The sequence below is a fragment of the Neophocaena asiaeorientalis genome, unplaced genomic scaffold (genome assembly GCF_003031525.2).
Source record: "Neophocaena asiaeorientalis asiaeorientalis breed wild unplaced genomic scaffold, Neophocaena_asiaeorientalis_V1.1 scaffold373, whole genome shotgun sequence".
Taxonomy (NCBI): domain Eukaryota; kingdom Metazoa; phylum Chordata; class Mammalia; order Artiodactyla; family Phocoenidae; genus Neophocaena; species Neophocaena asiaeorientalis.
Genome location: NW_020172993.1, coordinates 1,377,777 through 1,403,242, shown reverse-complemented (window position 1 = coordinate 1,403,242; position 25,466 = coordinate 1,377,777). Strand labels below are relative to the sequence as shown.

Genomic DNA, 25,466 nt, shown 5'->3' with positions numbered 1-25,466 from the left:
AGACACTAGTCGGAAAGGTACTTTGCCAAAAAAAAAAAAAAAAAAGGGTCTCTTAGATGAATGTTTCAGAAAGTTCTATTAATTCCCTTTTAAGATATTCGTGATGTGCCTTAGAATATTAAGGGCTCCAAGAAGTCCTACAATTTAAAAAAACTGCTTAGATTTGTTTAACTTAGGGTTTCCCAACTTTGTTTGACCCCAGAAATCTGTTTTAATGAAACGGTCTTAACATTCATGGGAATGGCCTCTAAAACTCACTTTGGAAAATGCTGATGTAGTCATTGTCAGCAAGTTTGACGATTCTATCCTGGTGGCCAAGCAAAGCGGAAAATGAATGTACGTATCATTCAGAACAGCTCCTTTCCAGAGCTTTCCCATTGTATAGAAAGCCAGCAGAATTCAAGGGACTTCTTCTGCCTTCCCCTCCAACATTTATTACTTCAGTGGCAGGAAGAAAGTTTCCACAGTGGCTGCTGTGATGATCTCTGCAAGTCTGACTCAGGAGAGAAACCTCTTCTCTATCAGTTTATGATTAAAAGAAACCATGAATCATGGAAATTAAGGCTAAGAGATTCTTTCAGAATTCAACAAACAAACAAAAAATAACCTTGGTGATATCTTCAAAGGTCTCAGTTTCTGGAGGAAATGTATTACTGCCATCAGGGCAAGCTGTGTGTGCCCCTCTATCCTTCCCTCGGGCCAGGTGATTAACTGCTCTGACTTCCCAGTGACTGTAATTGAGTCACCTCACCGCAGAGTTGTCCTGTGATCCAGCGCTAACCACATCTCTCCTCTTTGGCTGAGAAGAAACGTCTAGGCTGAGATAACAAAAAGCACAGAGCTGTTAGAATCTGCTACCTTCTCTCCCCTTCACTCAAAATGCTCTCCCTTCCCCATCGCCTGACCCCGTGTTTTTTATTTTATTTTATTTTATTTTGAGATCCAGAGTTTTGCTTTATTAGACATCTGTGAAGACAGTTTGCAGATACAGTCAAATTGTGAATTGCTGCCAAGTTCTGTGAAGTTCGAATTTATAGTGAACAAGACCCCAGTGGCTGTTATTTTAGAATCTATTTCCATATTCCAAGCAGATGAGACATGTGATGTTTATGGCCAACAGCTTTCATACTAGTCATCCACTTCAGCCATTTCCCAGCATAAATATGCAGCTTAATCACAGCTACTTCATCTCTACAATGTGTGATTCGATCTTCAACTAATAATGCATTCTGACTCCTATTTATATAGGTGCATGCAGTTAACCAGACCTGGACTCTAACAGCTAAACTTGATCTAAATAGCATTCTAGGGGTAGGGCAGGCTCTGTAATCCGGACTCATCTTAGCCATCTGACCCCATGTTTTAATTTGTGTTCTTGCTGCTCACAGAACACCTCACCTTGTGATCTCTGCAGTGTCCACACGAGCTAACACATCCTTTCATGATCGGAAGGAGTGATAAACACGTTTCCCGTTGCTGCCTTCCTTTGGAGAAAATACCTGTTCTGTCTGCGTTATGCGGGGATGTGTAGGAGCTTCTAGGAGCTGTGATTCTTAAGGGGCTGTGAAGCAAGAAAGCATCAACCATTTGGAGAATCAGAAAATGCATATAAGGTGCAGAAGGAGTCCAAGTACCAATAACTGGCTTTCAGTGGAGCTGTTCTACACTTAGTCATTCTACAAGTGGGTGCTAACCCAGAGACCGACCAGGCTGCCCAGAGCTGCAGGGTGGGACCATTAGAGGAGGTCTGGACCAACTGCGGTGGGGGGGGGTTTCAGCTGCAACCACAGGGCCCATCTTCTGTGTAGTACAGAACCCAAACCAGACATCCATAATCCCGTCTGGAAAGTGTCCTATTCTTCAGATGTGAGTACCAGGCTCTCTTAATTTTCTGTTCACATTTAGAGATTCAAAATAAGTGCTCAAACATGGATCTATTCTAGTCACAAAGACATGAGCAGAAAAGGAGGTAGTCTTAGCTGTAATTCTGAGTCACAAAAGAAATAAGAAAGTGTTCCCCACTTTCCCCACACAGTGGAAGTTATTTAAACCATGTGGATTCATTCCCCAGGATCAATAAGCTTCATAATTAAAATGCCAGTAGTAAGTGTAATTCACCCATGTCTTAGGGGGCACCCTGCTAATTGGCACGATTGCCAATTAATCGAGCTGTGTGTTATCGTCTAATTCAACATACTGAAGAACTATTTTTCTGGAATTCATTTACCATTAACAGGTCATCGTCTTGAATTTGGTAAGGCGGGGTGGGGAGAGGAAAGAGCATTAGCGATGGTTAGGACCTGCATTTCCTCAAAGATGTGATAAACTCTAATTTCTGGACATCTTGTTTACTTCATTTTAATGTGTGTGTGTGTGTGTGTGTGTGTGTGTGTGTGTGTGTGTGTTAATGTAAACCCATTCATCACAGTTCAGATATAGTTTTCACTCACAGAACAAAAAGCAGATTGACTAGACCTATGCTATCCAATATGGTAGCCACTAGCCACATGTGGACATTTTAAATCTAAATTAAATATAAGAATGTAAAATTTAAAGTTTGGTTCTGTTCCACTTGCACATTTCAAGTGTTCAGTAGCACATGTGACTAGTGGCTGCTGTATTGGACAGCACAGATATGGAACATTTTCATCACCAAAGAAAGTTCTGTTGGACAGTGCCTTACTAAGTGTTTCTGAAATGTTTATGATTTTATTTCAAGAACTTTTGTCACCTCCGTGTTTTTTACATGCTGGGGATTTGTCTGTTAATGGTATTTTTGTTTCTCTGTTTGCTTTCAGACATTGCCCTGGGACCTATGGACGGTAAGAGAACTAAGAACTCTGTATTTTGGTGTATCTGGATCGCTAGACATTTGGGAACCTTGTTATATTTTATTTCATCTGTGATGGAGAGAAGACCCAGATGTTTTTTGATGACAATGTAGTCCCCTAGAACAATCATCAGCTCCCTCATGATTTCTAAGCATTTACCTGCACATGGAAACAAAGGTGAGGAAAAGAATGTCAGTGCCAGACTCCTGGGTGAGCAGTAATTCAGTGTTTTGCCTTTTATGCATCCTCCTGTGATTATCGGTGGCCAGAGGAAAGTTTGTAGTGAAGGCGTGCTTATTTGTTATTGCTTATAGGATACACAAAAAGTATGGACGAGAAAATGTGAAGGATGAGCTACTCTACACAGGGAACCATTTTTTCATTATTATTTTCAATGAAGCTTATTAGTCAATGAGGATTTGAACCTCAGAGTCACACAGTCCTGGATTTGAGTCTAGACTCTAGTTCTTCCAACAATATGACTTTGAGCAACTTCTACTAAAACTCTTTAAGCCTCAGTTATTCTCATCTGTAAAATAAGGGTAATGACACTGACCTCAGAGGGTTGTGTGAGGATTAGAGATAGTATTTGTAGAATATTTAGCCCAATGTCTAGCATGTGTCAATACAAGGTAGATATTACTGCTCATGTTATGTATTCAGCTACTCTGATGTACAAGGATGAATACTTCCAGAATTTAGACTTCAGAATAAAACACAAACAGGCTGTTGTGGTGGTGACATCTGTGAAATTAAGAAAATGACTGCACCCACATAGAGCCTCACATCCCTTGGGGTAGGGCCATGGTCTGCCCCTTTCTTAGAGAAGCCCTTGGTCACATGGTCTTAAGAAATCAACTTGAGTTCACATTTTCTTCTTTTTTAGTGGGACAGCAACAGGAAAGTTGGGTAGATTTAACTATTCATGAGCCTGGTCTTTTGAGGTGACATTGCTACTTTCTTCCCTTAAAAGAGAAAGATGACTGTCCCCTTCCCTTCCACAGGAGCTTAAAGCATCGTGGAAAGTTCTCAAGAGAAGAGCTAAAAAATGTTGAACGAAAACATCTTTTCTAGGGAGCTGGTTTTACTTGGATATTCGCAAAAAGGGATACATGGATTGACATTCAGAACACTGGAAAATTCTAGCCTCAACTTTGTGTTAATTTTTTTTAAAGATTAAGAGGACATCGCTAATTTTGGTTATTCCAATATTTCATATGTTTAGTTGGAGCTATTACACACCTTACCTTCCCTAGCTGGGAAGGGTATAGAGAGGATAAAAGTACCATCTAGAAGGAACACTGACTAATTCAGAGGACAGACCTGCTAGGAATGGTAATGATGACAAGATTGTAAGACGGAAGCTCCCTGGGCATAATAGCTGACATTTCTTGATCTTATCTCCTCAGTGTTATTTCTTTGTGTGCAGACAAGTCTTCTAGGTTGCGGGGAGAACAAGAGGAAAATCCTCCAGGCAGGCAGAGTGGTTAGTCTGTCGGATCATCTTCCATGCAAACACCACCTCAAAGGCAGAACCAAGGGCAGGATGAGTTTGGGAAAGATTTTATTCTGACACCGTATCAGAGCACACGATGCTGTGTGATTCTGTGGCTGCTCATCCTTGATCTTGCTCTGGTGTCCTCAGGCTTGCTTCTTCATTTGAAACTTTTCATTTCAGAGTCTGCTAAAGCAAAAGTCATGTAATAGCCATAAAACGTCCTTGTAAATGACAGAGGCATTTTTCATGTTTCAGTTGTGTAGTCTTAGCAATAGTGGAATAAAACTCATTCCTATTATAAAACAAGTTGCAAAACTTAATATCAAACCAATAAAAGCCCAAGTCTTCAGCAGTATGTTGACTCTGGACAGCCTGGGATTTTAATGTGCTACGGAATTTTCGTCTCTTGCCTTATGATTATGCTTATTTCTTCTTCTTTTTTTTTTTTACTCATATAGACAAGCACTGATCTGGTACAACCGGTAGGTAAATATCCAGAAAATTCTGGATTATTTTGGTATTTAGTATGCATTGTATATGTGGTATATTATCTAGAATGAGCTTTTTTTTTTTCTCATGGCATTGTTAGTCACAGATTTAGCCTTAAACCATTTAATTTAAATACTTTCTAGCTTTGTGTAACTGGTGCTACCCTACTGAAGAGCTTTGTGTTTTTCATCAGATCTTACCATGATCTATTTCATCTTATGTTTTTTTTTTTCCTTTGCTTTTCTGCACACTCTAAAGACTGATTCTTCAAAAAGTCTTTCGCTGTGTAACCTGATCATGGAGGAACCCCCAGACAGTGGGTTGACCGAAGAAATTCAAAGATCTCAGATTGATTTAGGTGCAATTATTTGGGGCCCTGATGCTAGTACAGACAGTGTCAGCCAGGAAATTACCCAGGGTGGGTCGCAGGAAGACTCTGCATGTCTCTCCAAAGCAGAGCAGGAACTGAGATTTTCCACCGGAATACTTCCTGCTGCTGGCTGGCACACTGTAGCTGGACAGGGTGAGCATGTTCTGGGGCCAGCCGCTCCATGTGAAGAAGAACAAATGCCCCCAAATCCCATGCCTGGTGCTGCTTGTTTGGAGATGGAGCATCCTTGCGATCTACCTGACTCAGAGATACCAGCCATGGAAACTGGTGGCCTGGTCAAAGAAAGTCAAGAAGATGTTAAAAAGTCAGAAGAAGAAGAAGGAAAACAGAAGATAGAAGATTCTGTCTGGGCAGGTGTGGAGACATATGCAAAGGTAGAGGCTGGAGCTACTGGTGTCAAGGCCCTAGAAGGGACGGAGGAATTTGAAGAGAGAGGATGTACGGGAAACAGAGTAGTAGATCTTTTTAAGACAGTAGGAAAGCAAGACCAGGAGACCTTAAAAAGCAATGAAGAGGGAACTAGGAAAGATCTAAGTGCTGGGTATAAGGAAAGTGTAAAGACCAATGAAAAGTATCTTGAGAAAACTGACATATTAGAAAAAGACGTGGAAAGTGTAGACAGAGCAGATGAGTTGAGTGACAGAGACCAAGGGCTAGATGAAGGGATTCAAGTAGTAATAAATAATTGTGAAATTATAGAGGGATCTGGAGCTAACCCTGCCAATCACACAGATATTTTGAATCTGCCTCTCCATACTGACTCTGTGTCTAATCCTGAAGATGCCAGCACAGAGGAATGGTTCTTAGCTGGAAAAAACATAAAGAGAAATTTAATCGACCCTCTTAACCATGATAAAATGTATCACTCAGCACAGGGCAGTGCATATGCTGAAGAGATGCAGTGTGAGGCTGTGTTACATGCGCCTGGAAGTAACAGAGATGGAAATCAGTCTGTTGTTTTATCGATAAAACGTGAAGCAGCAGCTCAGTCTAGGACAGATCTTAATTATGCTCTGGGAACTAATGCAAACAGAAGAGATTGGTGTTTGTGTAAGGCTGAAGATTCATTAATAGAGGAACCTGAAAGTACAGTGACTGGGAACTGTAGCCATACCATTAACTTGCCAAAAATTGCAAAACCAGACTCTTGGGGGACAGATCCAGGTCAAATCTGGCAGCCAAACTTGGATTCAGCAGTGAATAATACGGATATATTGGAATTCTCTGGTATACCAGTTGGCCAAGCAAGTGGATTTGCCAGTTACCTTGATTCTATTAACCACTGGTCTATCAGAGATATGGGAGGCTTAGATAATTGCTGGGAACATTTAGACACAGTTGGGAGCAAGAAAGGGCTGGAGATGGACTTACTAGCAGAGGTATGTGGGGAACAGACTCAAGAGATAGCTAGACCATTGGTTGTGGGAACCTGCCAGAATGTTAGCACCGAGAGTTCCACTAGTCCCCAAGACAATGACACCAACAACTCAGATTTATCTGAAGATGAAATTGCTAACCAGAGATATGGATTGTTGTACCAAGAAATAGAGGCTGATAAAGAAGAGGTACTTACCCCAGTATGTAGTATAGACTAGCCAAAGACTTCTGTAGGTTCTGTTTTTCCTAATGTTTCTCACCGACTTCATCATCCATCACTATCTTCTCCAAGATCTGCTCATCTCCTTGACAGATTGTCATGTACCTCCTGAAATCTGTGCAAACCAAACACAAAATAGGTTGACAAAACAAACAAAAATCCCCCGGAACAACAACACAAAAAGCAGAATGGTGGTGTTGGAAACTAATGAGTGTCTACTTTACCATCCTATTTACTGTATTTATTCTTTCTACTTTCATTTTTATTGTTCAAGCACTAAAATATATAAAACAGACAGGTTTACTGTTCCCAAAGTGGTACCACCCCCGTAAAAACACATGAAATGTTTCTACCCAGGCCCATGGAAGCTATAAAATCTCCTAATAGCTGTTCATCAAAATGATGTATTTAGAGAAATACTGGAAATGCTTCCAGATTCTATAGATGGCTAAAAAAACGAGCTATTTAACCACTCATGGCTCTTGTCTGGAATCATGTTCTCATTATTGAGAAAGTGGGCTTTGGTTAACCCTGAGCCATATACCAGCAATAATTGTAAAAATAATGTTGTTCTTTTTTTTGTCAGCCTATTTAAAATAATACAATGTGGCCTTTTCCATTTCCTAAGCCTTTGCATGCACAGAAGCCTTTTGTATTATTTTAAAATTTGCAGTGGTCCTTACTTTCCCACTTGTCTAATAGACATTTACCAATCCTACAAAAGTAATGAAAAAAATAACGTACTCTGATTCCCATTTCTGTTTAGGCTTCCGGAGGTCCATTTAATGGATTCACCCAGGTAAGAAATCAATTTGCTGGCAAAATCCATCTGTTGAGAATGATGCGGGTCTGAAAATGTAGACCTCTGCTTGCTGGGATAGCATAATGTTTAAGTACGTCAGCATAAAATTTGAGCCCACTTCTTGTGAATTCAGTAATGGAGACAGTAATAGGAGCAATGTTGCAGGGCTGTTGTGAGGATTAAATGAAATGTGAACGTAGAGTTTTAGCCCAGCAGCCTAGCACATACTAAGTGCTCCTTGACTCTAGTTAGCTATTGTTAATATGATTAGCTCTACCACGGAATTCTGATGATGCCTCCACTAGAAATTAGAAGTTGTCTTTATCTGAGAGATCTCCTAGGTTCAGCTGTTGGAAAAGAGGAGATAGGATTGTTTTGAACTAATGAGATGGATCTTTAGACAATATAAGAGATTTTTAGGAGCCTCCTTCTAAATATTTATCTAAGAGTCGTACTACGCGGAACCTTATTTCTTCAATGGTTCTTCAGGAAGGAGCCACTGGAAGATCAGAAACTGTAGGTTGGCTCTGGCCAATAAGACGTGCCACACAGTGGACTGTCCCATTCACTGTATATGTCCCAACAGATGGACGGTGTAACCCATGTGAAAGGCAGGCCACGTGGCTGTCAAGTTCATGGAATAAGTTCTGAAAACCTCTTCAAGGGAGACTTCAGATATCTGCTTGTCTGTGATGAGTGCTTTGTCTCAGAATATTAGACATGAACAATTTTGAATTTTAACATTCAGAATTTCTCCATTTAAAAGTTTGACTGCTTTCCCCCATGTTACCTATAAAAAGAGAAAACCCACTGACTCGCACACCTACACCCAAATACAGATAACACACAAACGCACAGAGAGATGGTAACATGTCTCTTCGATAGAAAAGAACTCCTTTGAAAGATCGGGTCATGAGAATTCATTTCTTATTTTTTAAGTTTGTATTTATCACTTATAAATGCACATAGTTTAAAGAGTAACAACATTTTATAAGGTTTTTTTTTTTAATTTAAAAACTTCAGACCATCTTACATCCCCTGATTTCCTGCTTCTTAGAGGAAAATACTTTCACACCTTGTAGCAGATTCTCTGATTTCACCCCCATATGTGTGCATGACTTTCTTCTAATGCTCCTTCTTGATTTCCGAAGCATTAGCTATGGACTGATCTCTCTGGAAGATGAGGACTTAAAGCGCTTTCAACCTGCTGTGGCCACAGTTCACATCTGTCTCTGCTTCCCGTCCTTCCACTGATGTCATAGCCAGCCAGCCAATCAGTGGTGGTATTATCACGATGCTATAGACGCTCTTAGTGCTCAAGTCATGAAGTTTACATTTCCGTTTATGCCAACGTTTTGTTTTCCTTTGAGGAAATAATTGTAGGCTCTTGTTTGTTAGCATGTTGGTTTGTTTGCTTAGTTTTCTAGGTACTTATTACTGATTCAACCCCATACTCTGTAGTTACAGAAATCTCCTCTCGTTTTGTTTAAAACATTAAACATTCTTTAAGTTTCATCCTCCTGAAGGTTGAAGCTCTCCTTCTGGATGGCTCCAGTCTGACCTGGGGATTCCATGGCTACGACTTGCTGCTACGGCTATTATCACAGGGTCTCCCATCACGTCTACTGTGGGGATTGCCTTACCTGTCTTCTGTCCATCCACTCTTTTCAGGACACAAATTGTCCTCATTTGGGGCTAAATTCCTCATTTGGGTAGAGCACATCCTCCAGTAGCTTGCTGAGAAAGGTGTGCACAAGCAGCATGTATTTGTGACCTTCTCTGTTTGAAAATAATTTTGTTCCCATGTACATAATGGACTGTAAGTTTGGATATTATATTACAAGTTGTAAACTGTTATCCTTTAGAATTTTGGAGCCATTGCTCCACCCGATTCTACCTCCTAGCCTTGCCACTGAGAAATTGTCATTTTGATTCTTGATCTTTTGTAAGAAACCCTCTCTCTTTCTCTCTCTCTCTCTCTCTGCCCCCTTATGTACCCCTCCCACCTTCTTTTTCTCTTTCTCTGTGGAAGTCTGTGTAATCTTTATACCCCAGTGATTCTAGGATTTTACAATGATGTACTGTGTTCTGAGTCTATTTTCATACATTGTACTGGGCCCTTGTAATCTAACGACTGTGTGTCTTTCAGTTTGGGGAAATTTTTCTTACTGATGATTTCTTTTGCTTTCTTTTGTTTTCTCATTCTGTAACCCTTCTCTTTTTCATATGCTGGCTTCTTGAGCTTGTCTTCTAATTAATTCTTTTTCTTTGCTTTTCCCTTTTCTCTCTCTCTGCTTTCCGACTCTTCCAACAGATTTTTCACTTCTATATATATTTTTAATTTCCAAGAGCTCTTTTTGTTTACTGAATATTTGGTTTTTAATAACAACATCCTCTTCTTGTGTCATGAATACAGCATCTTCCATTATACTTCCAACTGTATTAATAATAATAATTGTCAAAGGTCTTTTCCCCCCTGTAAAGTCTTTGTTTCTCCCACTTTTTAAAACCTATTCGGTCTCCCTTTAATATTTGAAACTTTTCTTAAATGTTTGTTAATCTTGGCTGTCTTCTCATATTTAATAAGAGGGGGACACTGAAAAGCTGAGAGACTTGTACAAGTAGGTAGAGCTCATTGACTATGGGTATTGTTGTAGGATTCTGTTGTAGGATTATCTTTCCTGTTGAGGAATTCCTAGTGTCAGATTCTTTAGGCTTTTTTTTTTTTTCTTGAGCTGGTCATATTTCCCTGGGAAGACTCTTCTGGTCTCCTGTCTGGGTATGTGCAGGGGTGCAGGGGTACAAGCCTGGCTGCCAGTGTAATGGGAGTTGAATGGGGAAGAAGTTGGGAGAGGAGGAGCCCATGTCTAAATATTTATTATGTAAATTTTCATTTAATTCTGCTGCTTTCCTAACATGCCTGTGTGTCCCCCAGTCCAGAGACCCTCTGTTTCAGCCTCTGAAAATCTCAAGTCGGGGGTGGAAAGGGTATTGCTTGGTTTTCAGGTAGATGAGAGTGTCTCCAGGTCCAAGTACTTTTTAATAGACTTCCAACCAGTTCCTCTGTCTTTAGCAGCATCCTAACTTCCATTTCCTGTGGTCCCCATCTTTCTAATTCTTGATCCATTGGGATTTATGAGTAATAAATTGGCTTGCTTTTTGGCATTTCTTACATCAACTTAAGGTACAGATGTTTTTGGTTCCCCAAGTTACCTACTGTTCATTCATTTGCTTTTCAGTTTCAGAATTTTGTTGATGTTGTTTTTGTTCCCATTCTTTTTACCCTTATGGGTTTATGCCTTTAAAAATTAATTTTCTTATTGTTATTTAGTTTGGATTCTGGAGGTAATTGCCTGTGTTCAATCCACCATCTTTAACCTAATGTCACTGGCTCATCTTTTCTGTTGGGGAACCATTGATGTTTAATTCTTTCGGGATTTCTTTGGTCAGATTACCCAGGAAAGATTCTTTCAGTCTCCTGTTTGGAGGGTATAAGTCTGGCTACCTGATGAAGATTCTCCTAGAGATCACTGTTCCCTGAGATTTCCTCCACCTTGATTTTTTTAGGATTCGTATCTTGAATGAATATACTGTATACAGTTTTTAAGTTATGGCTCATAATTAACTCATAGAAGTCACACTTCAGTGAAATAGTAAGATTAAGGTTCCAACATTTTAAAACGTTTAAATTTGTAGCTTAGATCCATTAAATTCTAACTTGATGTTGATGTCCAGAGGAGAAGCTGCAGACCAAAGATGCCTCTGAAGACACTGCCCTTTACATAATGTCTCTCATCAGATCGTTGAATTCTGCTAGCTCAGGTTTCTATTTAGAATAACTGCTGGCAAAAAATTATCTCTGCATGTTTTGCTTTTCTGATTTAAAATAAAAAGAGACTAAAAAAACTTTATAATGTATTTGTTGACACAATTCATGCGAGCTAATTTATATGATACCTTTGTTGTTTTTTTTTTGGCAAATTACCTGAAACCCTAATAATTTTGAATATTCTACTTTATTCCCAATTTTCAGCCACAGGACACTACATTATTCACAATGCAGACAGACCAGAATATGATCTGTAACTTGGTAAGCTGATTTTGGTTTGTGTTTTGGGGATGTTGTTAGTTACCACCAAATGATCCAAGGTTGATCTTTGTAGGTTATTTAGAGCTTGAAATCCAGAGTGTGGTTTCTGTAGCCCCCTCTTTTCTAGAAAATGAGAAGGAGAGCTTCTGAAAAATCTCAGTGTGACTTTGAATGTGGTTACTTCTATTTATAAAGGCACAGTGATCCCAGCAAAAATCAGTCTCTTAATTACGGGCTTCAGTGGAACACAGTCTATCCATCAAGGACATGGGTGTTTCTTTTTTTTTTTTTTAATTATAAAAGTAAATTTATTTATCTGGCTGTGTTGGGTCTTCGTTGCTGCGTGCGGGCTTTCTCTAGTTGCGGTGAGCAGGTGCTACTCTTCGTTGCGGTATGCGGGCTTCTCATTGCGGTGGCTTCTCTTGTTGCGGAGCACGGGCTCTAGGCACGCGGGCTCAGTAGTTGTGGCTCGCGGGTAAAGAGCGCAGGCTCAGTAGTTGTGGCGCACAGGCTTAGTTGCTTCCCAGCATGTGGGATCTTCCCAGACCAGGGAACGAACCTGTACATGGGTGTTTCTGAGTGACTGTACCTTATGCTTCGGGACTGACGATGAAATTGCCTCGAGAATTCATGCTTGAAAGTAGATCCTTGCTTTTCCTTGAACCTGAAGCTACCTCATTTCTCATGTCCTCCCTTCATTTTGTGAGTTGTAAAAGGAAGTAATGCACAGTAGAGGTAGGATTCCTACTTTGCTGTCAAATGAGATGAGAGAATAGCTTAGCTGGGGAGTGAGGAGGCAGAAGGGTAACTCTGGGGGTTAGAGGAGATTCTTACAAACTCAGTTATCATGGGAAACGTTTTTAGCAGCAGCTTACTCGTAAAGTTGAATGAAGAGACCTTGAGTGACACCACTGAGAGCTTCCCAGTGCTACACTACAGAGGATTTGGGCCCTTTGAGGATTAGTTCATGGTTATGTGTAGCACACTGCTTTTCCCATGGGAGTGGAACAGGATTATCCCAGCTTCTGGCTTTCATTTGGGAAACTTAGAATTGGGTTTAAGGAGAAGGAATTTTTCCCTCCAGATGATTTCACTTCTAAGTAAGGATTTCTGCTCCGGGAAGTTTGGAGCTTCCAAACTAATTTGATATTTTTCAAAGGCAAGTGTTTCTCTAGCACCTTGTCCAGAGGTGGTTGTATTTTTGCCTTTTGGGTAACCAGATAAAAAGGTGGAGCCTGTGAGGCCTGCAAATAAAGATTTAAATGTTTAAAATTCAGATTATATTGATGTTAATAACGGAGCCAGAGAGACCTCCATTTCATGGTCATTGGTGGTTTTCAGTCTGGGGTGCTGATGGAGTAAAGGTTATATTGGTGCTGGAGGATGAGATTTTTAATTATCAGTTGAGAATGGGTTAAGAAAAACGGAGGGACCCTGGTATAAACGAAAAGGCAATGCGTCATCATTAAATTCACATCTATTACTGTTGCAAATTCCTGGCACAGAATCCAGTGGTTTTTAAGTTTCTCTGAACATCTCTCTACCACCTACAGCTGGTTCTAGGAGCTTCCATTGCCTGCCCTCCCCTTCTCTTTATATGTGTTCTCTGAAGCAGACTTCTTGCACCTTCTTTCCATTGGGGAGCTTAGCTTCGTCATTCCCAGCATTGTAGATGCTGCTAGGGTTGCCCTGTGGGGAACTAGGAGTCACAGTGACCCTCTCCCACTGAGCTGTGATTATATGGGATCTTCCCGGGAGCAGGGCGGTGTCCCAACGTGGGTTCATTGACTGATCTGAGCAAGGTGGAGGCTGCAGTTGGTAGTCAACTGCACATCTCCACAGTCTGCATCTTATGGCCCCACGGGACATCCCTTGTGTACAAGTTTAAACCTTTTTGAATCTGCAGACCCTGCCCTGGGCTCAGGGTTGCCTTCATGACCCTTTGAAGTTCTCACTAAATTAGCTCTCCCCAGTTTGGAGAAGCAGGATCATAAGGTAGTCGCCATATTGGAATGTGACTAGACCCTTAACTCCACTCTCCCAACCCATCTCTTCTTCCTCTGCATTGACCGTCTTTCTAGCTTATCACAGAGGATGCCGGAAAATGTGCACCAAAGTTACAGTACTCGTTTTGTTCTAAAACAAGAATTCCATTTCTGAGTCTCAGAGTTAAACCATTGTGGCGTCCTGCTGTCAGTAATAAATATAGAGTATACCTCTCCTCTGAATGTGTAATGGTCTCTACTCCAGCAAACAATAGCAAGTCCTTACCAGCGCTCCCAGATGGATATGGCATGGTATCAACCCACTTGCAATGCTTGTCAAGGGAGGCTTCTTATAGAAAAAAAAGTGGTTGAAACAGGGCACAATTCCTACAGGACTACTCTGAGATCTTTCTACAAGATGTTGTTCACAAGTTACCTTTGTTTTTCTTTCTATCTTGACAAAACATTTTCAATTTTACATTATCTTAGAAGAATTAGGAAAGTGGTTTCTGTTTCCAGAGTTGAGTAGCTGATTTTATGTGCAAACATGCTGTCACGCTTCAGCCTTACTCATCATTCAGTGAGTTCTATTTGTCCCCCTAGAATTTAAGTTGTTAAGTGTGTAATGCTATATTATAATATTCAGTGTGATATTATAAATAGAGAAAAATGTTGTGACTCATGGGACATAACCCGTCTCTCCTCCCCTTCATAGTTTGCTTCCATTGAGTCATTGTCTGACCTCAGCAAGGAGACGCCATTGGACTTATTCATGAAATCACCCTAGTTATTCTCGCCGTATGTAAAACTTCAGAATTTCCTCGCACTTCCAAGAAATCCAGCCTCTGATGCAAATATGTTTTCATTTTAAGTTATCTCTGTGTTTGGTTTTCTGGGTTTTTTCTTAATGTGCACAGATATATTTATTTGATACACGTTTTGAAACTTCTCTTGACCCCTCATCCTCCATTGCAAACTCAGCTCGCAGGGGGACAGCCATCAGCCTATGGGTTTCTTGCTCTTCGTCAAATTACCCTTCCTATCCTTGTTGTGTAGGTCATCTGATACCATTCTCTCATAGCAAATCACCTCGACTTCCAAAATGGTTAGATCATACCCTGAGAGCTTACAGTAGCTCTTTGCTGCAAGGAAAACTCAGTGCATTATGAAGATAATTCCTTTTGAACAATACAAGTGAAATCTTTCCCCGTAAAGGACTCCTGAGAGTAGATGAGAGTGAATTTTATCTCATTCTTTCTTAAAAACTGTGTCTGATCACCCCTTAAAGTTTATAAAAGCCCATAAAAATATCAAACCTCTGTACATTTATCTCCCTAAGTGTCCTTTCATTTTATGAAGCCCTTTCAAGAGAAGGGTGGTATGACCTTGGTATGCATCACAGTGGAGGTTTTGGTGGAGGCACAAGACAAATATTTTGCGTATTTATCCAACAACAGGCTATCATTATTTTCTATAATCTCAGCATAACTTCCCCATGCAGTCTTGCCATGTGCACCAGCTTCGCTGGACATATGGGAGAGCTAGAGATGGCTTTTGATGTCTTATGGCGACGGAATGTCTGACGGAAGTTACTGATTCCTCCAAAGGAAGTATTTATTGGAGACTCCGGACTCCTCTAGGAAAACGCTTTTAAACTTTCTTATGGTTTAAATGCCCTAATAGAAAATGATCTTAAAGTGCCCTACAGTGGCCATCCATTTAGTGAAATAGTCATGCTAAATAGTGTGTTTACATTAATCTATAAATCAAAAGAGAGGAAACAATTTCAGTAGCCGTGGTAACTTGCATTGGCTGTGCTGTTTTTCATAGCCTGTTGTTATTTAATCATGCTAATTTTAAAACTCAAAAAATCTGGAGGTAAGAGAGGCCAGAGGCTTGATTCAGCATATAATTGGAATCAGGAGGGTGTCTGTGTGTAGGGGTCACAGTGGGAAGAAAAGACCTCACTCTTATCCACACAAGTAGAATAGTCTAATTGGTACCACAGAGAATACTGCCTGTGGTTCCCTAAAGAATCAGTTTATTATATGAAAAAAAAACACAAAAAACTGATGGCTAAGGATTTTGTTGGAGGGAAAAGTGGAATAAGGGAACGAACAAAATGTAAGGCAGCAAAGTCTCTACGACTGTGGTGGCTCCTTGCCAGGTGGTTGGATCTACTCCTCCCAGCCGGGGCAGTTGCGAGGTAACTTCATAGTGACCTTTTCATGCACCTTAATGCGTTTTGATCTGAATATTGGGATGGCCCCTCATTTTTTTGGTTGCATTGCATATCAACAGAGGGGGGAGGTTCCAGAATTGTGTTTCCGTGAGCTCTTCCCTACTCCTTCCCATTTCCAAAGGTGGGAGCTCCTAGGATCTCTCCTCTCTCTGCTCAGTAGTGGAAAGTACCGTTTCAGGATCTCTTATAGGTGACCTAAGGAAGTGAATACTCATAATGTTGAAAGTAAGTAAAATGAGTAGCCAAAATGGTAAGTCTTTCTGCCCAACTTCAAGGGATATAACAGTGCTTGGTGATGGTAATGTGAAGCTTAATAAGAGTTTATTCCTAGACTTTTCAGTTGTGTAAAGACCCATCATGCCTAATGTGCGGGTTTTTTCCAGCACAGATTTAATGAAGCTAATTGCCTGTAGGATGACGAAGAAAATCGTAATTGTCCAGTATTCCGTCATGTTATCTATTCACTTGTTGAATCTTTTTCCTCTAATCCTCAAACCATCAAAGGCTGAACCTGAACAGGCTCCGCCCACAGAGCCGAAAGCAGAGGAGCCGCCCGCTGCTGTACCACCTGCTGCCGGGCTGGACCTTGGACTTGACACCCAGGCTGAGGAGCTAGTGGAGGGGGCAGAGGTGAGCGCCACCTCCCTTCCACCCTCCCCCCGCCTCCCCTGCCATTAGCTGTGCTCATCTCATCATCCCATTTCTCCCTTCTCATTCATGCTTCACTTGGACCAAATCACCTGCATATCTGTCATGGCTCCCCAGGTTCAAATGGCCTTTACTCCTTTGACAGGGAAACTGCATATTGTTTTTTTTTTTTTAAGGAAGATATCTAGAGACCTGCTCTTACGCTCTCATGTAGCCACAGGCTTGGTTCTCAAAAAAGGGTGCCTTGATTCTTTCTGATAACTCTCCCATTCATGGTCAATAGGTTGTAATAACTCACAGATAACCAGACTTGTTAATGCTCCGCCCCACCTGTGATGGCTGGAGATGGGCCTTCCATTAGGGACTAACCTGCAGATGATAGACAGAAGGGTAATCACCTTGTTGGTTGTGTCTACACGTTGATTTCTTACAATATTAGTTTTGTAGGTTGGTGAAGGCCCCAGGAGGGACTGAAATCCTATATTAGAAATCCTTGAATCTATAAAGACTTCTATGGGAACAACCATTTGCTCAAAATCAAGTCTGGTGCTGGCTGTTATAGCACAAGAGAGCTTGAGGATGTATTTTGTGCAAGAGTGGAGACTCATTTGTCTGCCTGGAACCCTTCTCTAACCTGCTCCTTTCAGCCACACACCACACCACATTGAAAACTGGGATGGGCTCTATATGCACCCTATTGAATTGGATAAGTTAACACACGTGAAAGTGTAGAATGATACCAAGGAAAATTTACCAGGGAAGTGTACCAAAGTTTCCCAGGGAGAGTGAACAATAGTTTACTTATGAAATGCAGTTAAAATATCTCTCAAGAATTTCAATCAGGGTACCCTACAGCCTTCCCAGAATCTGTACAAAGAGAGAGACCAGGCTTCCCTGGTGGCGCAGTGGTTGAGAGTCCGCCTGCCGATGCAGGGGACGCAGGTTCGTGCCCCTGTCCAGGAAGATCCCACATGCTGCGGAGCGGCTGGGCCCGTGAGCCATGGCCGCTGAGCCTGTGCGTCCGGAGCCTGTGCTCCGCAGCGGGAGAAGCCACAACAGTGAGAGGCCCACGTAACGCAAAAAAAAAAAGAAGAGGTAGACCAATCTCCCTATTCCCAAAATAACATTGCCTAGGTGAGATAACTAGAGAAATAAAAGCTATATTTTTGCTGTCAGTGCCCTAGGTTGTTTTACTGGGAGAAGGGTAGGTCATCTGTCAAATTTATTATTTATTAACAGAGTAGAAAAAATAAATAATAGGGCAAGATAGTGACGCAAAATACAAATTAAGAATTACTCAAGAAAAATGATCGTATTTTCCATGTAAAGGTACACAGTTGGACCAAGTTTTGTAAGGAAAACAAGACTGTGTTCTGCTAGACTGAGTCCCTCCTAAAAAGGCTGTTTGCACAGATTGTAGACTGGGAAGTGCTGAGGTGCTGTGCTCCAGTGTCCGGGATTTTTCTTCTTAACTCTCATTCCCAGATTGGCAGGTGATCTTAGTAACTCAATGCAGATGGAGCATTTTCATTTGGTGTCAGATCTCTCCACCCAGCTTAGGGTGATTTAAATAACAAAGGAAGGGAAAGAGACAATTGAATCTTCGAATGCTGTTACAATTAAGAAGAAAATTGATTTTAAAAAGAATATGGACCATGCCAGGGAGTTAGAAAGATATTGATTAGGTTCAGATATTGCTTTAGAAATGGCTTCAGTTCTGAAAAGTTGTCATCAAATTTCTATTTTGAAGAGCAGCACAGACTCCATCTTTACCAGTGCTTTTTTTAAAATTAATTTTTATTGGAGTAGAGTTGATTTACAATGTTGTGTTACTTTCTGCTGTACAGCAAAGTGAATCAGTTATACATACACATGTATCCACTCTTTTTTAGATTCTGTTCCCATATAGGTCATTACAGAGTATTGAGTAGAGTTACCTATGCTATATAGCAAACTCTATTTTATATATAGTAGTGTATACCAGTGTTTTTAAACCCAGTTGATTCAGTGCCCCAGACTATTCAGTGTAAGGCTTAATGACATCAACGCCCATGGTTGTGAGCAAGGGTATTCTGGGTTTGACAGTAGGGTGGAGATGTGAAATAGACAAGCTCATGTGTTAAATACAGGCTCGAATATTGATCCTCTAATGGCCGTGACCACATAACCTCTCATACCCATCCTTACTTTAACAAACTTATATAAGTAGGTTTTGTTTACTCAAAGTCTAAGTTCATTGGTTTTCCAATGAACAATCTGAGTAGCTACCGATTATCAAGTACCTATTGTGTCGTACCTACTACATGTATAAAGATTTATAAAAGAATTATAATCTTTTAAATCAAGGGTGATGTTAAAAATATTTAGCAAACTGTATGGTATAAGCATCAACCATTACTAGAACGGGCTTCCCTCATGTTGGGTAAGGAGATGTTTGGAAGAATTCTTTTTTTAAAAAAAATATTTATTCATTTGGCTGCGTCGGGTCTTAGTTGTGGCACGTGGGATCTTTGTTGTGGCACACGGGCTTTTCTCTAGCTGTGGTGCATGGGCTCCAGAGCACACGGGCTCAGTAGTTGCCCCGCCACATGTGGGATCTTAGGTCACTGACCAGGGATCAAACCCGCTTCCCCTGCATTGGAAGGCAGATTCTTAACCACTGGACCACCAGGGAAGTCCCTGGAAGAATTCTTCATTCTGAAAATGCTTGTCTCCTAAAGCTTATGTGAACTTTAGAGAATAGAAAATTTAGATTCCTTGTGAAATACAAGGCAGTTTGGAGAATCTTATGAAGGATTCAGGCACCTGCTGAGATGCAGAGATGATTAAGAACGGCAGGTCCTGAGCTGACTATGTGAGTCATCCTCTCTGAGAAGAAAAAGTTCAAGCAGTTGATGTCTCCACCCTCAAATGGACTAAAAAATAATAGTAAGAGAAGGCAGTTTCCAGCAGTTTGATTTGCCTAATACTCATCAGAAGTGGCTACTTTTCATGTTTTAAAATGGACACACTTGGATAAAGTCAGTTCTTCCCCCAAGTCCACCCTTCTACTTAAGAAAATAATCTCAGATAAAATGTTTTTGTTCTCTTAATGTAGGTTTATAGCTTCTTTTTTCTGTTCATAATTGAGATAATATTAGGGTTATTTTTCCTAAAGAAATCTCTCTTCTGTTGCTAGATGTGTGATATTTAGTTGAGATGGAAATCCACACCGTGTCCCGAGCATCAATTAGAAGGCTGGCTGTGGCTGTCATCGGTCACGATGGGGTTGATGTGACCTTTTGAGGTCATCATTTTTGCTGCCGAAATGTCACCACACGGTTATTATTTCCAGTCTTGACAGAATGCATTTCGTATGAGGTGAAATTTGTGGTGTTTTGTTTTAAAAAAAAAAAAAGAGGCAAATGTAACTTCGAAAACAGGAAATTTGAGCAGCGGTTCACAAAGAAACCTCGGGCTCCCAAGAAAAGTTTAATTATTACATTTTTGTTTGTTGTCTCATTCCCCACCTAGCTTATATTGTTTTTAGTTTTTCCCTACAGCACCAAATTTTACCAGTATATCTGCAGGATACATTTTAAAAACCAACACTTGCTACCTCTTCTCCAGACGTTTCCATGTTATATAAGTACTGAAATTTTTCTTTAGAAAAAAAAATCAGTATTTGTTTAGAAATATATCAGAGAATTAGGTCAAAACCAGATAAAGATGATTTTTACCTACATTTATTTTATTTTCTTGCAGAGAATCCCTTCTAACTTTCTCTAAATTTCTGTCTGCTCCTGTATTTTGCTCCAGTGATGTGAAGTGGGCCAATGTCTTTTTTCCCTATTATTTTTAAAGAAATAATGCAGTGTAATTAAATTTAGGGTTACATTGTTTCCAAAACAAATAAATGGGGAAAAGATCGAGGTAGATTATTTTAGAATTTTTAGAATAATTTTAGAATCCTGGAAGGTGAAACACTGACCCATTATTTGAGGAACTACTTTTGTGTTTCGTTAAGTTGACTTGTCAGGACCAATTTAAACCGACAACTATAGATATATTGATGATAGATAGATAGATACATAGATGATAGCTGATAGGTAAACAGATAGATGGTAGATGATGATAGATAGATAGGTAGACAAATGGTAGATAGTTAACTGATAGGTAAACAGATATAGATAGATTAGATAGATAGATGATAGATAAACAGATAGATGATAGATAGGTAGACAGGTGATAGATAACTGATAGGTAAACAGATATAGATAGATGATAGATAATAGGTAAACAGATAGATGATTTATAGATGATAGATAGATAGATAGATAGGTAAACAGATACATGATAGATAGATACATAGATAGAGGTATACACTATGGTCTGTGAACTTCATCTTTCCAGGAATATTTCTATCTGTGTGTGTAGAATGCATGTACTAGTTTCCTCCTTCATTCAGCTGGTAGATATAGCTGAGTCCTCTCTAGATGTCTGGCTCTGTTCTGGGTCTGATGCAGGCAGTAGATATGGCTCCTGCCGTCCTGGTTCACACACACTGGTGCTGGGTGAGGCGTACATTACACAGTAGTCCAGGCATCCTTCTGTGATGGGCATGTGTGTGGGCAACAGCATTGAGTTTTCTCCTTGTGCAGAGTGAACATGGGAGCTCAGGCTTCCACTGTGCCTCTAGATGTGAGCTCGGATCTGTCAGAGGAAGACCTGAGGAACAGAGGAAGCCAGCAATTTCTTGCCTGCCCTTCATTATCACAGAATCATGTCCACACGCAAAGTGCTCACTCTGAAGCATGCTTCAAATTATAATGTATATAATTATATATGGATATGGATATATATGGCGATAGATAGATAGACAGACAGACAGATATGCATGTCTTGGAGATAGATGTACCTTTTTTACCTTTCTCAGAAAAAAATCACAGGAATGGTTATTTTCTCTGAGTTTGACTGTATTCCTGTTAGCAGCTAATTACATTCTCAGTGCCCTGCAGGCCGGACAAATAGCTGTTTCTTTTGTGTTCCATGGCACCCAGCACAGAACTGGGTGACTAATACATGCCCAGTACATTCTGAGTCATTGATTTGTTGACTGATTGACACTGTAATCTACTGAGCCAAAGCTGTTAAAATACCGATGTTACATGGTCATTTTCTTTCTTTCAGTTTGCATTCAGATAATTGAATTTTTATACTTAGGAAAAGGAAGCTGCTTATTGTGATCAAAAGCAGGGCCACCTTCCTCATCATGCTGCACAGTGGCCCTGTGACAGCTGAGCCCCAGTTGCCACAAATGTAAAATGGGATTGATGATAATTACCTTCAAAGTGTCTGGCAAGGGCTTGGAAATAATCCAGGTCACTAGTTTAGCATCTGACACGTAGATGTTCCTCCGACAGTGAGAGTTGGATAATATCATTATTGTCATCATCTTCTTGATAAGTGGTTTCCTCCAAGATAAGCAGATGTAGGTGAAAGCTGTACTCTGGGAAGGAGCTGTCCACAGATGTGGAAGATAACAGCACCCCTTTCCCTTTTGTTGCACGTTGATATTAAGGGACTTGATCTTATTTAGGTCCCCATCGGCGCAAATTTCCTCCTGGTTCCTAAAGAAGCTGCATCCCATCAAAATTCTTTGCCTTTTCTGAGAAGACTTTTTCTCTCCTAGGGACCTTCATATTGGGTCCATTGATAGGGAATGTTCCAACCTTCACTGCCAGGAAGATGTGGGCATTCAGAGGCATGCAGCCTCCTTCAGGGGGGGTGATAGAAGGAGCACACAGGCAGATGAGCTCCAGAGATGTATTCAAAGTTGACCCAAGTGGCCGGGCCGAGACCTTTCTTTCTCTCTACCCCTGCAGCACATCACGGGGAAGAGATGGAGTTGGCCAGGGCTAAGGTGAAGGTAGCTGGTGGAAACTCCCCACGCCTCACACCTCACAGAGCAGGTTGACCTGGGGTTGTCAGTTTCTGTCTCTGGAGAATGGGGCCGTGGGTGTTTCCCTGTGTGGCTGATATTAAGTATTCATTAACCACCTGCCAGCTGTTAGGCAGCATACACAAACCACCTTCCCTGCTTTCTGGGGTCTCATATTCCAAAGCCCCTTCTTGCACAGACCCGTGCGATGATTGTGGAATGTTATTATTTCTTCAGTGTTCTCATTACACGTGAACATGATCGTGAGGTCTCAGATTATTCTTCCAGTTTCGAGCAGCCATTTGTCGATGATGGGTGCCTAGTGATTTTTTAAGTGCTACTTTTGGCATGTGCTTTTTTTTCTTATTGAGGTGCAATTCACATAACGTGAAATTAATCGATTTAAAGTGAAAAATTCGGTGGCTTTTGTACATTCCTAATGTACAACCACCACCTCTATCTCCTTCCGAAACATTTTCATCTCCCCAGGTTAAAACCCCATACCCAGGGTCCCCCCCCTCCAGCCCCTGGGAACTGCCAATCTGCTTTCTGTCTCTATGGATTTATCTACCTTGGAGATTTCATATACATAGAATCATACAATATGTGACCTTTTGTGTCCGGCTTGGTGTATACTTTTTGGCACATACTAAATCTCGTGTTTGAACTTGCTGTTTTCAACATGGCTTTGGTTGTAATTAACTTCGGGATAAAAACTCCCTTATTCTCTCTCAGTATTTACTGAGCTCAGTGCATAAGCCCACGTTGATACATTTCCTGGCCATCAGCCCGGTTGGGTAAGACCAGACCCAATTGGGCTGATGGCCAGGAATGCTAAAAAGACAGCTCATTATAAAACCCACCCCCACCCTCCATCAATCCTAGTCTTACCCCAAACAGGATTTCGACTTGGCTGAGCCTTGCAGATGTGTCTACGGGCTCAGGTCTCTCACTCTGTGGGTCCCAGTATCAAGGTTTATTTGGTCCATGGATAACGTGGAACTGAACATTCAGACCAGTGTGTCTTATAGTTCTGCACCTGTTCTTACCCTTTCTTGTTCTGTTCATCCTCTCAGCACCTCCAGGGTAGAAGGTCCTTTCCATGGACCTCTCCTCATTAGTGGACATGAGCTGAAACCGTAAGTGTGATCAGGAAAAAGTGCTTGATTTTGGATCAGAGATCCCTTCCTTTTCTCTGGCAAATTGAGTGTCAGTGTTGCCAATATTGAATCTCAACCAACCCAAGGGCTGCCTTTGAGAATTACTGTGTTTGGCCTGCAGTGAAAGGCAGTATGACTGAAACACCAAGAGAGTTAAAGCACAGGCAACAGGACCATATTGTATGCTAATATTTGACATACACATTATCTCACAGCAGTCCTGTGAAGGAAGCATTTTTTTTTTTTTGCGGTACATGGGCCTCTCACTGTTGTGGCCTCTCCCGTTACGGAGCACAGGCTCTGGACACACAGGCTCAGTGGCCGTGGCTCATGGGCCCAGCCGCTCCACGGCACGTGGGAATCTTCCCGGACCGGGGCACGAACCCGTGTCCCCTGCATTGGCAGGTGGACTCTCAACCACTGCGCCACCGGGGAAGCCCCGTGAAGGGAGCATTCTTTAGGTATCATTACCGCATTTTGCAGATTAAGGAAACTGAGACACAGAGAGTTTATGTGGTTTAAACCAAGATCACACACCCAGAAAGTGATGACATGAAATGCAAATCCTGACATTTTTAATCCATAGGTATTCATCTCATAACTACTCCAGATGCTATATTTTTCAAAAGAGCAGGTTTTTATAAAAGTACATTTACAGACCAATCTAAAGCCAACAGGGTCACAACTGGGCTCAAATCCCTCCACGCTGAGACCAAGACTTTCTCCAACCAATGCTTCGACTTGCTGCGTATTCCTGATGTGGAGCTGACGGGTCAAAAAGAAATAGAAATGCTTGTAGGGCCCAACCTTGAGCTTCGCAGAGACAATGGGTATCCTAATCCTCCACTTCGGCTGCAAAGCGAGGGTCTAAGGGGATGTATTGGAAAGACCCCTGAATCAAGAGTCTAGAGACTCTTAGCTCCATGGCTCACCGCGAGGCGGCCTTGGGAAATCATTTTCCCGTTCTCCACCAGTTTTCTCATCTCTCCTTTACAAGTTGTGTTTGATACACAATATGTTCTCTTCCTACTCTCAACAGTCTACAACTTACTACGTTAAACAGTTAAGGATTTCCAAATCCTTTGTAATGAGAGCGCCCTCGAATCATGTCTTATTTTCCAGCTTCTATTTGCTAGGCAAATGGGGCGACAGATCAGCATGGAGTGTTTTACTTACCAAGTCCAAGGACTAGTCAAAGGCTGTCATATCAGAGGGTAGGCAGTTGGGTCTTCCACATGTGACAGTCAGCTGCTTACCTTTCCTCAAGATTCAGGCCCCCGACTGCCATCTGGCTGAGTCACAGGTTGCCCAAGGACATGCCTGTGGTTCTTGGCAGGGTCAGGGTTGGGAGTTTTGCCAACAGAGCATGATGACATTTAGGTGATTTGCAGATCTCCGTTTTTTGGTTTAGTCTCTGGGTGTGTCTGGCAGCCCTGCCTCTGCCGTCTGCTAACCCCAGCCTGAGCCTGCTCACTAGAAGGCAGTTTGAGTAGTGGCAGCAAATGCTCAAAGATACCATAGCCAGGCAGGGTGAAATGTTTCTTGTGGGGTAAAGGCATTTTCTAAAGAGCCTCTCTAACAAGTTCTTTGCAACCCCCATTGAAGCTGTGTTTTGTGGCTACTTCTGAAACTAATACTTGCTCACGTCCCAATCTCTGAGAGTGTACAACGCACAATATTTACCTTTGCTTATAAAGATAAATCCACCTTTCCTGTGCATTTCTCCCATACACTTTGCAAATGAATCTCTAATTAAAACTTTAAGAATTTAATGTGTATGGTTATTAGATATTCTGCTATGACCTTAAAGGCC

General features: G+C 41.2%; 1 protein-coding gene across 1 annotated transcript in view; it reads left to right on the top strand.

Moving 5' to 3' along the window:
* Positions 1-25,466, top strand: part of AMPH (amphiphysin) — a 104,616-nt gene that overhangs the window by 63,352 nt on the left and 15,798 nt on the right. Inside the window, exons 12-16 of the mRNA XM_024742253.1 lie at positions 2,799-2,822; positions 4,788-4,811; positions 7,573-7,605; positions 11,648-11,698; positions 16,430-16,555. Of these exons, the coding sequence (XP_024598021.1) occupies positions 2,799-2,822; positions 4,788-4,811; positions 7,573-7,605; positions 11,648-11,698; positions 16,430-16,555 (258 nt within the window). The remainder of the gene's footprint in view (positions 1-2,798; positions 2,823-4,787; positions 4,812-7,572; positions 7,606-11,647; positions 11,699-16,429; positions 16,556-25,466) is intronic.